Consider the following 15,336-nt stretch of genomic DNA (forward strand, 5'->3'; position numbering starts at 1 on the left):
GACCATCGCTAAGGGGTAGGGCAGACGCTAGCAGCAACAGCAGCAGCGACGAAAGCAGCAGAAGCAGCAGCAACAGCAGCAGCAGCATCAGGTATCGGACTCGTGTACCGGTTCAGTTTGTGTTTGGCTGTGTTTCGCCTTCGCATTGCCATTCGCTCGCGCTCGCTCTGCCGCCGTCGTCGTCACCGTCGCTGTCGACGCAGCGAGTTTTCGGTGTTCGCCTCGTTGCTATTGCTGCCCGTTGCTGCCGTCGCCGTTTTCAGTTTTTGTTTGACGTTCGCGTGGTGCGCTCGCATGTTGCGGCCCGTTATCGTTATCGACATCGATACGTTACCGTTTACCGTTACCGTTGCCGTTCTTTCGAAAGACGTTGCCAAAAACAAAAGCCGTTAACCGACACACAAAAACAAACAAATTTTTGAAGAACAGCTGTTCGTGTTCCTGTTTCTTGCCTCAATTACTGCTAAACCCGCCGCGTTCCGCGCGTCCTTATTTTTGGTTTTAACACTTAGCTGTGTCGCGATTCGATGCGATTCGATTTTTTTTCGAGCACACAAGAAGTTGTTGCCAAAGTTTTTTTCAAGTGAGTTACTTGCCAAGGAATACAATAACAACAACAACAACAACAACAACAACAACAACAACAACAACAACAACAACAACAACAACAACGCCCAGCTCCTTCCCTGCGAAAGAAAGTGCCAAGTGGATTACTAGCAAGAAGAATAAGAAGAAGAAGAAGAAGCTTAACAACACATACAAAACATAAATAACAACAACAACTGTAAATACGAATTACAACAATAACAAAATCAGCTGCCAGCTGTCGCGTGTTTTGCCGCCGGCATAAAACACAACAACACACGTGCTCCAAACATCTCGCTCGGTCTCTCTTTATACCGCTCTTGGCCGCTCTCTCGCCCCCTCCCTCGCTCGCACCTGCACTCACTCTGCCTGAGTGGGTGCGCCTGTGTGCGTGTGTGCGTGTGTGTGCGCACGCGTTCGTCGCGCCTGTGCGTGTAGCATTATCATCGTGACCATTATCATCTCGCCCCCCAGCTTCGATATATTCGATAACAAAATTCTCACCGAGGCATCCAAAGCGCCCCTCAGGGCTGTCGCGCTGGCGTCATTTCTGGGCGACGGTTTTGCCGCCCTCGGTAGCCGAGCACCACCCGTCAAGGATCTAATGGCATTTGGTGCGGTCCTGCACACAAATCAGCACAATATAGGTGAGTCCAACAGTTTGGGGCCAGCGTGGGTTAAGCTGCTCAAAATATCGGCTACGTCATGGGTTAATCCGACAAAAAGATCAGTATCAAAGTAATTAGCTAATAGCTTGTTCCTTTTTGCTCAGCCTGGTCAGCATGGGTTAAGTTATGTTTAATGACTTTCTTGACAAGGATTTTAGCAGAGAGAACCTTGTTTTAAATATATTATTTTTAACTCTTCTTTATATGTGTATCTTAACTCATATAAAAAAAAAAACCTTCGCTTTTTCGAAAACTTCTGAAATGATCTAGAAACTGGCAAATCTGTCGAAAGACTAAAAGAAATGAACTGAAATGAAATGGGCTTAAAATAGAGCTGAGTATTAGTTGTAGTTCATTTGAAAATTCGGAAAACTACAGAACTTATACCAAGCCTAACTATTTGGGCGCTTAGTCACGGTTTTACGATTAAATCGCATACGAGGGGCAACTGAGAATGTCTGCAGACTTGATCTAAAGATCCAGTTACTTGATCTTACTGTGCCTTGACGCTTATTTCCCATGAGATTAAGCTTAATCAAGCATATTTTTGCGGAACACAATTAATACATATCCTAAGAGGAAAGCACAAAGTCTCCAAGACATATGCCGCATGGCTTAAACATAAATCATTATAGGCCCAATGAATTTCGGATGGAAGTCTTTAATCCTTTCAATTTCGTGTGCATAAATAGTTGCTGCTGCGAGCAGCCCAGGGCATTGGGCGCACATGGGTTAAACATTGTGATTTGGCCGGACAGAAAAGTTTCGCTCGTCAATTCCTTACTTTTTGCCCCTATTTTGTTTTTGTTTTTGTTTTCTTGTTTATTTTTTTTTTTTTTTGGCGTACTGTTTTGGGACAAGCATGAAGCAAAGTTTTGCACTTTTGAACTTGCTGCAGGGTCGCATCACACACTACCGAGCCGCTAACTCGCAACCCGCAGCACCCAGCACCCAGCACCCAGCACCCAACCCCCAACCTCCGACCTCCAACCCACAAGCGACTGCTGGACTCTTCGCGCTGCCGCTGCGCTCCTGTTGCTATCTTCTTCCTGTGCGCCCATTTTGTGCGCCTTGCTGTTGGCCGGGCAAAAAGTTTGCAGCGACTTGTCAAAAGTTTTCTTGTTGTTGCAAGCTGTTGTTGTTGTTTCTGTTGTTGTTGTTGCGAGTTGTCGCTGTTGCAAGTTGTTGTTGCCGCTGTAGTTTGTTTGACTGTGTTGCTTTTTGTTTTATTTCATTTGCTCTCGTGTCAAATTTTCACTTTTGCTGACTGTTTAATGTCAGCCAAAAACTTTGAATTCTGCTGCCCAGTTGACGTCTTTTGCCTCGGCTGCGTCGGCTGCTTCGACTGCTTCTGTTCCTTTTGCTTTCGCCCCCAAATGGCCAACAAATTGCGTCAACAAATTTGTAAGCCTGCTGATTTGTGCATGCACATCGCCAAATGGGACTCAAAGCGGCCCATAAAACTGCCGACTTGCAGCTTGGTGCTTGCAACTAGCTGCTTGCAGCTTGCCAACTTGCCAACTTGCCAAGCTGCCAACTGACGACTCATAAATTGTGGACTCCGCTCGGACAGGCGTTGCAAGTGTGGCGGCAGGGAGGTAGAAAGGCGTGCCCCCCTTCGGAAGGGGCAACAGAAGTCAAAAGTCAAAGCTGTCAACGGGCACAGACGGGGCCACAAGATGGGGCACGGCCATGGGGCATACACATAGAACAAAGCGCAGCCAAAAGTCATAAAACATTTGCAACCTTTTTTTTTTGTTTTGTTGTATCTGCTGGTTGCATCTTTTCAATTTTGTTGTTGCCGTTGCACAGCAGCAGCAGCAGCAGCAACAACAACAAAAGCGCAGCAACGCCTTTAACAAAGTTCGCCTGCTGTTCATCAACATTTATGACTGTCCTGAGTTGCAGCTGATGATGATGATGATGACGTTGACGATGATGAAGATGAAGAATGTTGGGCCTAGCTGGCTGACTGACTAACTGCCTGGAAGCTGCCTCGAGCTGCCACAGGCCGCAGGCAACAATATTTGCAGCCTCATATTGCTGCTGCTGCTGCAACAGCAATTGCTGCTGCTGCCGCCTCCGCCTGATCTTGCAGTGGACGTCAATGCGGTTCCAAGTACGTCAGCATTTTTTATGCGCCATTTTCTTCATCATTTTTACGGTCAACAGTTGCTCAAGTCGCTTTACGAGCCACCAGCAGCAACAGCAGCAACAGCAGCCGCTACGGCAGCAACTGTTGCTGCTAGAATAGACAAAAAGCTGGCAGTCTTGTGTCGATTCTATGGCTTTTTAGCTCAGCTGCTTTGATTTATTGAGCAAAAAGCGTAGCCGGCAGCAGCTGCCGCGTTTAGCCTGAAGAATTGCGCATTTCGTATATGGCGATGTTAGATGTCCATATGGGCGTGGCACCGACTATAAATTAACCAGCATAATGAGCCGTTGAGATGCAAAAACCGAATGCCAGAAAAGCCCTCAGCCTCAAATTTTGCCACTGGGTGGTCACACAATTTGTGGGCAGTTAGTTGGGCAAACAGAAAGAGCAAAAAAAAAAAAAAAGAAGGGAAGATTGTTAACTCTCATCTGGTGCTTAAGGGCTTTCACAGAAAATAGCTGCAGGTGGATTATGGCTGACTTTTAGGCACATTTGGCAAGCACTTAAAAGAAGCAAATCCCAAAACTGTAAATTATGTTGCAGGCTGTAAACTTGTTGAAGGGACATGCGACAATAGCTAATACAAACTTCTTGCAATTCTCAAGCACTTTAAGCAGTCAAATTCTAAAATACGATACAGGTTGTTTAGTTGCTCGACGAACACACGTGACAATAAAGAAAACAGACAACAGTTTTTATAATTCTCAAACAGTTCAAGCGCACAGCTCTCTCTTTTTAATATTTGGTTTACTCAATGATAGTCACATATTACCTATAATTGTCAAAGTAACTTGCTTTGCGTTTTTAGTTTAGAAAATGTTGAGAAAAATCACTTTGAATAGACCTAACAAATTTGCCATATTCAACTTTTAATTGAAAACGATTTGAATTGAAGGAACATTTCGAATTAGAATATTTTGAATGAGCCAGAAATCTTTGTTATATTCAAAACTAGAATAAAAGGAGGTTTTAATGGTTGATCGATTTTGAACATTATATAAAAACATTTCTGATTCAGAGATAAACATTTGCTTGCCTAGGTCTATAAATATTATTAAATATATCGCAAGAATGTGTGAGTACTAGAAGATGCAATTATTCTGAGAAAATACTTTGAATATACCTGAAATCTTTGGCTTATGCAAAGTGCATCTAAAACATTTCTAAAATTGAAACATTTTCAGTTCGTATAGTTTATCTTTGCCTAATCAACTATTCATCCTCACTTCTCTTTTATGTATATATATAAAAAGGGTATTTTAGGGAAAGCTTTTCTTTTGCTAAATGTCATAATATGCCAACAAATCCTTTTTTCTTCAATTCCTTTTTAATGAAACTCGTTTGATTTGGCCACAAAAACCAAAAAAAAAAAACAAACAGTGGCAAAAGGCATATTGATCGTTCAGTGGGGCGCATTGATAGCATGGGCTAGCTAATGGCTGCCGATCTTTGGCATATCATCAGATAAATAAATAAATAAATAGAATAAATGAAAATTAATAAATAAATATATAAATAAAAAGGAAATGCTGCCGTAAGCCAGCGCGAACTTGAAGCTTAGCTAAAATTATTTGACGGCCGTCTCAGGAATTGAATACTTATCGCGCCGGCTGTCTCCCGCTTTTGGCCCATGATATGCAAGTTATGGGGCCCACCAACCGTTGGGAACTTTACCATTTTGTGCCGGCCGCTTCAGCTGCAGAGCGTCGGTCGCGGGGGGAGCGGGTATTATGCCACGACATGGCCACATAGGACGATGCTTTGGGGCCAACGTCGTCGCCTGTCTGACAGTCTATATACATTTTTGTTTTGTGGTTCTCGCTCCTTTTTTATTTTAGTTTTTTTTTTTTTTTTTGCAGTTTAGCTCGAAGCCGAAATAGTAATTCACATTGAATGGCTTCGGTGGTGCGACTGCGACAGCGACTGCGGCGGCTGTTCTGGTTTCGGTGGTGCGCTCTGTGGCTCTTTTATGATTTCTTGGCCGTTTTACGATTATTTTAAAGCTGTCAATAGTCAACGTGTGAGATAATTTATACGCCATAAATTTCAATGCAAGCACAACTCGAGCTCTGAGTCCGACTTCGAGTAGACGAAAAAAAAAAAAAAAACTGAAACAAAAAGCACAGGCAGATTTTTTTTTAGTCGTGGACTTTTCACTAGACCGCGCGGGGCACGGGGCGCGGAGGCTGGCAACATCATCAACAGGTTCTATTGCGCTTTTTTTTTTGTTTTGTTTTTATTTCAAAAGTTATTGTTGTTGTCTGTGACCATTTCGGTTGGGCCACAATTCATTTGTGTAGCTTATCGCCTTTTTGGCTTGATTTACTGCCCCGGCAATACCAACAACAACAGCAACAACAACAACATTAAGTGCACTCAACAGGTTGTTTAACACTTGACACGGGGCATTTGGGAGCCATAAACTGGGCCAACGAAATGAGAGCCCAGTAGAATCTCGGGCTAGTTATATTAGTTTAAAAAAAGAAGAAGCAGAACAGGCTAAAGTCGCCAGAGTTGTTGTTCTTCTCAAAATATAATTGAATATGTACACATATGTTTGGCAAATGTTTAAACTATTTTTTTTTGGCTGCAAGTAAAGTTTTTTTTTTTCGCTTTTGTCTCAACTCATCCGCTTTGTTCGGCGTGTAGCTGTAGCTGAAACGGTAGCCAAAGCCTCGGGAATTGATTTATAACCAAAAGACTCGCCAAAGCGGAGAAACAAAATACAAGAGCAACAACAACCACAACGACTACAACAATAGCCCATAAACAATAAAAACAACCAATAAAAAATGAACAACAATTTGCAGCGAGTTTCCAATTGAGCCACTTGACGCGCTCTCACGCAGTCGCAGCGTCTGTTGCCGTCGCTTCACGGGGGGAGTGGTAATGACCTTTAACCCGCAAGTCGCAGGTCCAACTCAGGACAGCGTCCGCGCAACTGGGCCCGGCTCTTGCCCTTGCGCTCAGCTCCCCGCCCACCTTCCCCGCGTCCGTCTAGCGGGCTGTCTTCGGTTTACTCGCGCTGCCCGTTCGGCTGGAACCAACGCGCCCAAGAAAAACGATCGCGCCGCAGATGACCGCAGCTAAATGCGATTAGTTCCGAGTGCTTCGACAGCAGCCGCAGTCGGAGTCGGAGTCGCAGTCGCAGTCGCAGTCGCAGTCGCAGTCGCAGTCGCAACGGCATCGTCAGCGTCAGCGACAGCCACCCGACAAACTTGTCGCTGGCCAAGTACAAAAGAAAATGTGTGACAAGTTTTCCTAGTTTGAAGAAATTAATTAAACTCAAAGCTAAAATTCTACAGAAATAATTGCTAAGAGTTCGTCAAAGAATTTCGTTTAATGTTTCTCAAAGGTTCGCAGTAATTCAGTAGTTCAGTAATAGTTAAATTGGCAAGAGAGTAGTGTATTCAGATATAATCAATAAGAATTTACATATCAAATTGGCTTGCATTCAGTATTCGTATATACAATTATGAAAGATATATATGTAAAAACAAATACAATAGTAAATTACAGCCACAGTCTGAGTAAAATGTTCCACAGACATATATATGTCGTGTATCCAATAAATTATTGTGAGTATTATTTTGAATGCTAACGATTAAGTGTTAGTAAGAATCAGAGAATTTGACAGAAGGTACTGCTATTTAACATAACTGTCCTACTTGTATTAGGGTTGCTACTGAAAGCATGGTGTGAGACAAAAAAGATAGTCTCTGCCGAGCATGGCCCGAGTGTGTTGTATAACGTCCAGTTTGCTATAGTGTTGAATGTTCACTAACAGTACTAAAAGTCAGAGAAGAATATAGAATGACAAGAGCATGAGTAGTATGCTCGAGGACGATGAAAATTATTCATTCTAAAAGTGGAAGTCATAGAGAACAGACGTGCTCGCTCCTAAAAATATAATTATTTTGTGACTATAACGACACTCGGGACTTGCTGTACTGCCAGTATGCCTAATTGCAAAGAAAGTGATTTCTCTGTTCCGACATCAGAAGTGGGATTAGGCGATGCCCCTCCACGAGGCAATTCTGACGATTCGTGGCGTCAGCTTTTGGAATCTCAAAATCGAAATATTCTTGAGATTATTAAAGCAATGCAGATGTCAAATTCAGCATCCTCAACAAAGAAGAGCATCTCGTTGCCAAAGTTCAACCCGGACATTGCAGGCGCAGATGCAAATGCCTGGTGCAAAACTGTGGACATAATACTTGACGATAATCCTATTGAGGGCAGTACACTGGTGATGACCCTCAGCGGCTCCCTAGAAGGAAGCGCCTCGCCCTGGCTTTCTCAAATATGCTATACTGGAATGAACTGGCAAAATTTTAAGGAATTGTTTTTGCAACGTTTCGTGGGAATGGAAACATCGGCGGCAACTTTAATGAACATTTTTAATGGCCGACCGAATGATGGCGAATGCCTCTCCGTATATGCGAGCCGTCTTGTGACCTCACTTTTATCCAAATGGAAGACAGCGAACATGGAGGAAATTGCAGTCTCAGTTGTTTTGGCACATACATCGAAAATCGACAAAAGTCTGCAACGTATGTTATATACGACTAATATTAAAAGTCAAGACGAGATGCAACAGCATCTGAAGGCCTATGCTTATGGAAGGTCAAATGGAGGTCTACAGCCAAATATCCCAATGGAACCAGATCGCAAGAGATCGAAAACATATGGCATTAAATGTCATCATTGTGGAAACCTCGGACACAAAATGGTCGAATGTCGCAAGAGGAAGTATGAAGAAGGCAACGTGTCAAAAAACTCAGCATTACCTAAAGTTCGATCTGCCGTTACCTGCTTCAAATGTGGCGATGCTGGCCACATTGCGTCTTCATGTACGAAAGGAGTTTCTACGAGCGGTGTTGGATCACATGACAAGCGTATAAACATCTGTTGTGTGTCCGAGCCAAAAGGAATCCTGCGTCAATCTGGTGAGCTCGTTCCATTTTGTTTTGACTCTGGAGCGGAATGTACGCTCATCAGAGAGAGTTGTGCCGAGAAATTTTCCGGAAAAAGAATTAATAATTTGATAGTTTTGAGGGGTATTGGAGAAAATCCTGTGTATAGCACTATGCAAATCTTGGCTACTGTTAAAATTGATCAGTACTCCTTAGAAATATTATTTCATGTAATAATGGATAAGTTTTTGAAATACGATGTATTGATAGGCCGTGATATACTCGGATTAGGCTTTGGAGTCTCCATCGAGGCCGACAAATTTGAAATGTACAAAACCAAAACTGTTGATGTACTAATAAAAGTGCCAGATATAAGTTACGTAGAGCATCTGAATAACGATAGAGCATTAAGCAACACTGATAAGAATCGTCTGCTAGAATTATTGCAAAACTATGCTGATAAATTTATTGAGGGTATTCCTCAAACGCGAGTGACTACGGGTGAACTTGAAATCCGCCTGCTTGACCCAAATAAAACTGTACAAAGGCGTCCGTATAGGTTAAGCATAGAAGAAAAAGAAGTCGTGCGAAATAAAGTAAAAGAATTGTTAGACGCAAACGTTATACGTCCTAGTTGCTCTCCATTTGCAAGCCCAATGCTGATGGTAAGAAAGAAAAATGGAACCGATCGACTATGTGTCGATTATCGGGAACTGAATGCTAATACGGTCGCTGACAAATATCCGCTGCCTTTGATTTCTGATCAAATTAATAGACTGAGTGAAGGCAAATATTTCTCCAGTTTAGACATGGCAAGTGGTTTTTACCAAGTTCCAATACACCCAGACTCTATCGAGCGCACTGCTTTTGTCACGCCAGAAGGACAGTATGAATTTTTGGCCATGCCTTTTGGATTAAAAAATGCTTCCTCGATTTTCCAGCGCGCAATCGTGAGAGCATTGGGTGATTTGGCTCAAACGTATGCCATCGTCTATATAGATGACGTGTTAATTCTAGCGAAGACAAAGGAAGAGGCACTTGAAAGGCTACAAACGGTCTTGGAAAACTTGTCTAGAGCTGGATTCTCATTTAACATTACAAAATGCTCGTTCTTGAAAACAAGCATAGAATATTTAGGATACTTGGTTGAAGCGGGTCAAATTCGACCAAATCCACGCAAGATACAAGCGTTGGCCGAATTGCCGTCACCGCAGTCAGTAACGCAGGTGCGACAATTCATAGGCCTAGCCTCGTATTTTAGGCAATTCGTACCAAAATTTTCTGAGCAGATGAAAGCTTTATATAATCTCACCTCCAAGAATAATAAATTTGTCTGGAAGCCGGAATATGAGGAAATTCGTCAAAAAATCGTATCAATTTTGACTAATGACTCCGTTTTGACAATTTTCGATCCACTAAAGCCAATTGAATTACATACAGACGCAAGTTCTATTGGATATGGTGCTATTTTAATGCACAAGATAGAAAATAGACCCAGAGTCATTGAATATTACAGCAAATGTACGACAATGGCTGAAGCAAAATATCATTCATACGAGCTTGAGACCCTCGCAGTTTACAACGCAGTAAGACACTTCCGCCATTATTTACATGGTCAAAAATTTATTGTGCATACAGATTGCAACTCCCTGAAAGCAAGTATCAAAAAAATTAACCTTACCCCAAGGGTACATAGATGGTGGGCATATCTGCAATCATTTGATTTCAGCATTGAATACAGGAAGGGAGAACGCATGTTACATGCTGATTTTTTTTCGCGCAATCCGTTGCCTACTGATTATAAATCCTCAGCGAAAACGGTTGAAATGCACATAAACCTAGCTGAGATAACCGACGATTGGCTTCTAGCCGAACAGCAACGAGATTCTGACATTGCTTCCATAACCTTAAAATTGCGAAACCATAAGATGGGAGAAGCTATCTCAGCGTCGTACGAATTGAGAGCAGGAGTATTATATCGAAGGATTCAAAGAAATGGCAGCACAAAATGTTTGCCTGTAATACCTAGAGCCTTTAGATGGTCAGTCATTAACAATGTTCACGAAGCCATAATGCATTTAGGGTGGAAGAAAACTCTAGACAAAATGTATGCCAACTACTGGTTCGAGAAGATGTCTAAGTATGTGAAAAAGTTTGTAGAAAATTGCATTACCTGTAGAGTGTCAAAACCACCATCTGGTAAGCTACAAATAGAAATGCACCCGATTCCTAAAGATGACATACCCTGGCACACTGTGCATATTGATATAACCGGAAAATTAAGTGGCAAAAACGACTTAAAAGAGTACATCATAGTTCAAGTTGATGCATTCACAAAATTTGTTCACCTTCAACATACGCTGAACCTTAATACGGAAAACTGCATTAAGGCAGTCAAAGAAACTGTTGCACTATTCGGAGTGCCGGCACGCATCATAGCTGATCAGGGTAAATGTTTTGCTAGCACAAGGTTTAGGGAATTTTGTTCTTCGCAGAAGATAGGTTTACACCTGATTGCGACGGGCGCCAGTCGAGCAAACGGCCAAGTAGAGCGTGTCATGAGCACCTTGAAGAGCATGCTCACAGCGGTTGAGAGTAGTCAGCGATCCTGGCAAGACGCTTTAAAAGACATACAGCTGGCAATAAATTGCACGACAAATCGTGTAACGAAATATAGTCCGTTAGAATTGCTAATCGGTAAAGAGGCAAGGCCGTTAGGAATGATAACAATATCAGATGAAAAAACAATTGATAAAGATTTAATAAGAGCACAAGCGAAAGATAACATGGTGAATAACGCTAAATATGATAAGGCTAGGTTTGATAAAAATAAAGCAAAAATTGTAAAATATAAGCTTGGTGATCATGTCCTACTCAAGAGGGAAGAACGAAATCAAACGAAGTTAGATCCCAAGTTTAAGGGACCTTTTGAGATAATCGAAATACTTGATGGAGACAGATATTTATTAAAGTCATTGACGAGTAAGCGCACGATTAAGTATGCACATGAGTATTTGCGAGCTTTTCCAAGCAACAATGTATCGGAGGAGTTGATAGATTTGAGAGATGATGAGTGTGACAATGTTGAGGACATTGCTCAAGACACTGTGGCACTAAGAGAGAGTGCGGTTGGGCTCATACACGATGGCTAAGACCGCACCATAATACTCACGCCGTGCACAAGTGCTCGATCATGGCGTGCTGAAGCGGGTGATATTATGGCGGGGGTCAGAGGTTGAAGGACCTGTATGGATCCGCTCCATGTTATCGTTGCTGGGCAGCAAGAGCCTATAGACGTGTGATGACAGAACAACAACAAAAAAAAAAAAAAAAAAAAAAAAAATAAAAAAAAAAATAAAACCTACAATGACCGATGATACTGCTGTTTGTAAAGCTATTCTTAAAGTAAAGTAATGACTAATAAATTTTACCCAACAATTTTGACTATGGCATGATCTAAGCGAAATGTACACACGAGGACGTGTGAAATGTCAGGAAGGCCGTGTCGTGTATCCAATAAATTATTGTGAGTATTATTTTGAATGCTAACGATTAAGTGTTAGTAAGAATCAGAGAATTTGACAGAAGGTACTGCTATTTAACATAACTGTCCTACTTGTATTAGGGTTGCTACTGAAAGCATGGTGTGAGACAAAAAAGATAGTCTCTGCCGAGCATGGCCCGAGTGTGTTGTATAACGTCCAGTTTGCTATAGTGTTGAATGTTCACTAACAGTACTAAAAGTCAGAGAAGAATATAGAATGACAAGAGCATGAGTAGTATGCTCGAGGACGATGAAAATTATTCATTCTAAAAGTGGAAGTCATAGAGAACAGACGTGCTCGCTCCTAAAAATATAATTATTTTGTGACTATAACGACACTCGGGACTTGCTGTACTGCCAGTATGCCTAATTGCAAAGAAAGTGATTTCTCTGTTCCGACATATATATATACTCGAATGAATTTTAGAAATTTTTATTTAAATTTTGAAGAAATTTATATTGAGTGTATGAGATCGTTGACATATCTTATATATATATATATATATATAATAAACCAGCCCAGGAGATAGCAAAAGTGCTTTCGCATACCTCCTCGGGAAAGACGAACTTTTTATACAACATCCATTTAGATAGAAAACCACACAGAAATTACATGATATCTGAATTAGATAATGAAACAGAATTTTTGCCTGGTGTATTAAGTTGAATATATCTGCTGTTGTTCTTCTGTACGTGTGTGTGTGTGTGTGTGTGTGTATGTATTTCTTCATATCTTTCCTCCTGTGCTTGCTGCGTGTGCCGTTTGACCAAGTGAAGCGTTGCAGACGGTGCGGGCGTCCCTGTGAACCGGGTCCACATCATCAATAACCGAAAAACGCTCAACATAATGATGCGTGTAATGTTGCTGCTGTCGCTGGTTGCCGATCGCAACGGCAACAGCAGCGACAGCGGCAACTGCAACACCTTCGAACTAGCCGTAGCCCTAGCCCTAGCCCTAGCCCTGTGTGTGTATGTCTCCATCTTTCGGCTCTCTTTCCGCATGCTGCTGCTTGTGGCACTTCATTTGGTAACGCATCTTCAGGCTGAAAAGATCTCTCAGCGAACTCCCAGCCATTCGCCGCCTTTTGTGCGTCGCTTCGATCTCAATGAGCGGCAATTTGTTATGCGTTTTTATTGTGCGTTTATTAATTTGATTATGGCTGCATTATAAACTCGGCGGCAAATGGTATTTATAGGCATTGCTGCCTGCACGACATCGTGTTGTCGCTGTTGACACGCCGCACAGCAACATGTTGCAGGCGCCCGCTCATCAGCAGCAGCAGCAGCAGCAGCAGCGGTAACCGCCGCAACATCAGCAGCAACAACAACCGCAACAACTTAAGGCACGTTTTTACTTTTTAATACTCATATGCAAATTAATTAATCAAAATCGCGCGCATACACGTGTCGCGGTTGTTGTTGTTGCCTTTGTTGGCAAACCATTTGCGGCAAAACATCAAAACGCAGCGCGAACAACACAAAAAAATATGTGTATAGTGTATATATAAAGAAGAAGCAGCGGGCGGCAATGCCGACGTCGTTACGTTAAGAGGAGCGTTAACGTAAAATTTGTTTGGCAACGAACCGTAGCCAATCGCACATCAACGCATGCCCCATTCGCCGCGAACCGAATTGAACCAAACTGAACCGAACCGAACTGAACCGAACCGAATCGAACTGAACCGATCCGAAGCAAAGCCGAACCGCTTACTGAACCCTTTTCGTAGCTGAACCCTTGCAATGAAATATAACTCCTTGAGTAGCTGAGATCTAAGGAAGTTTTTATTTGTTGAAGTTTCAAAACTTTTATCCATAAATCTTATGACATTTAATTATGGAACTCTTATGATATTGTCCTTATTCAAATATTTATTAAATAAAAGTTTAATAAGTTTATTATAGAAATAGATTTAATTGGCTCTACATTACTTTCAGAAATATCATTCTACTCTAGTCCCCACTTGATAACTCCATATATCTCTAAATTTATCCAAACATATATTTATTTTGCATAGGAATCAGTTGGGCAGACCTATTAACAATTGCCCAGTTCAGACACAGCAATTAGAAGCTTGCGACTAACTAATTGCCGCGCTAATATTTATAGAAGTCAAGGAAATCGAAACTATTTGAAAAAAATATCTCTCCACATCATAAATAATTTAATTGGCCGCAATCAAAATGGTTTCAAGTTTATTTTCCCCCTTGATTTCACTTATAAATGATTGTGATATTATTTAATTGCTGGCCACTTTGCAGAAATGTGAAGATGGACTCAACATTTCTTTTTATTTTTTTTTTAATTTTTGTTGTATTTTTTTCACTATTTTTGCGCTCATGTCTGGATATGAGCTCGGAAATTTGATACCTCTTTAGGGGGAGCAGTTAACGGGTGCGCTGCACAAGCGGCTGCTGGCTTAATCGTCAGCTGGGCAAGATTTGCAGGGGCTGCTCCTGATGCTGGGTGCCGATAAGCCATGTCCTCGGTTGACTTTGCCACCCCAAAACCCCCGAAGCGCAGAGGGTTGCTGGCATTACGTGCAATCGCATTCAAGGTTAATGCTTTGTCACAAAATCGCTCGACTGAACCCCAGATATATGGCGATAAGAAATTTTTGTATTTTCAGTATTTTCCTATTTTCGAATTTTCCCTTTCTGCTGCGTGCTTTATTTATTTTTTTTTTATTTTTATTTTGCCTGTTTGACTTTGGGCGAAAGTCAGCAAAGCGAATTTCAGAATCGGAGCAGCGCATAAATTGCGCTTATCGCGGACTATGCGGCAGCTTATGAAGCTAATGGCCCAATGGCAAGGCCAGGATGGGGAGTGGCAGCAGTGAGCGAAAGGTTGGGGGGATAGCAAGAGTGGGCGCGCTGCAGGGTGGCAAAAAGTTTGGCCAAAGTTTTGCGGTCAGCAGGCTGTATGGAATGCTGTGCGAGTTGATTTCCAATATCATTTGGCTGTCAAAATCACATAACAAATTTCTCACATGTTGTTTATTATTAATTGCATTCCCAAAGGGGAGCAGGCCGTGTGAGCGGAGTGCGGGGTACACATTTAAAAGCAATAAATTTTGCAAAATTAATGTGAAAACCAATTAAAAGACATTTGATAGGCAAAAGAGCACAGACAAAGGCGCAAACTAAATATATATGTATTTATAATGTTTTGGTATATCCACAGAGAGGGAGAGAGTGAGAAGGAATGAGAGAAAGAGCGAGGGAGAGAGAGAGAGGGGGGTTATGGAGCTAGAGCTGGTGTGAAAGAGTCGGTTGCGTTCATAATTAGAATATGCATAATATAATGCTTTGCTAAGAAAACGGCCAACAAGGCTCGTTCTGGCTGTTATTGTTGTTGTTGTTGTTGTTGTTGTGGTTCTTGTTGTTGCTGTTAACCCAGTTAGCAAATCAAAGCGATTTGCAATCGCATCTGGCATCGTGTGCTTTGGGCCAGCCCATTGCCAAAATGCA

General features: G+C 42.0%; 1 protein-coding gene across 2 annotated transcripts in view; it reads left to right on the forward strand.

The window, feature by feature from the left end:
- The window catches only part of Lim1 (LIM homeobox 1), a 153,535-nt gene that overhangs the window by 87,947 nt on the left and 50,252 nt on the right, over positions 1 to 15,336 (forward strand). Inside the window, exon 1 of one of the 2 annotated variants that reach the window (XM_002059056.4) lies at positions 960 to 1,232. The exons of the other annotated variant lie outside the window; for it this stretch is intronic. Within the exon in view, the coding sequence (XP_002059092.1) occupies positions 1,190 to 1,232 (43 nt within the window). The 5' untranslated portion in view covers positions 960 to 1,189. Of the gene's footprint in view, positions 1 to 959; positions 1,233 to 15,336 lie in introns of those variants that run through there. 2 annotated transcript variants of the gene reach the window in all.

Source organism: Drosophila virilis, chromosome X, assembly GCF_030788295.1.
Source record: "Drosophila virilis strain 15010-1051.87 chromosome X, Dvir_AGI_RSII-ME, whole genome shotgun sequence".
NCBI classification, from domain to species: domain Eukaryota; kingdom Metazoa; phylum Arthropoda; class Insecta; order Diptera; family Drosophilidae; genus Drosophila; species Drosophila virilis.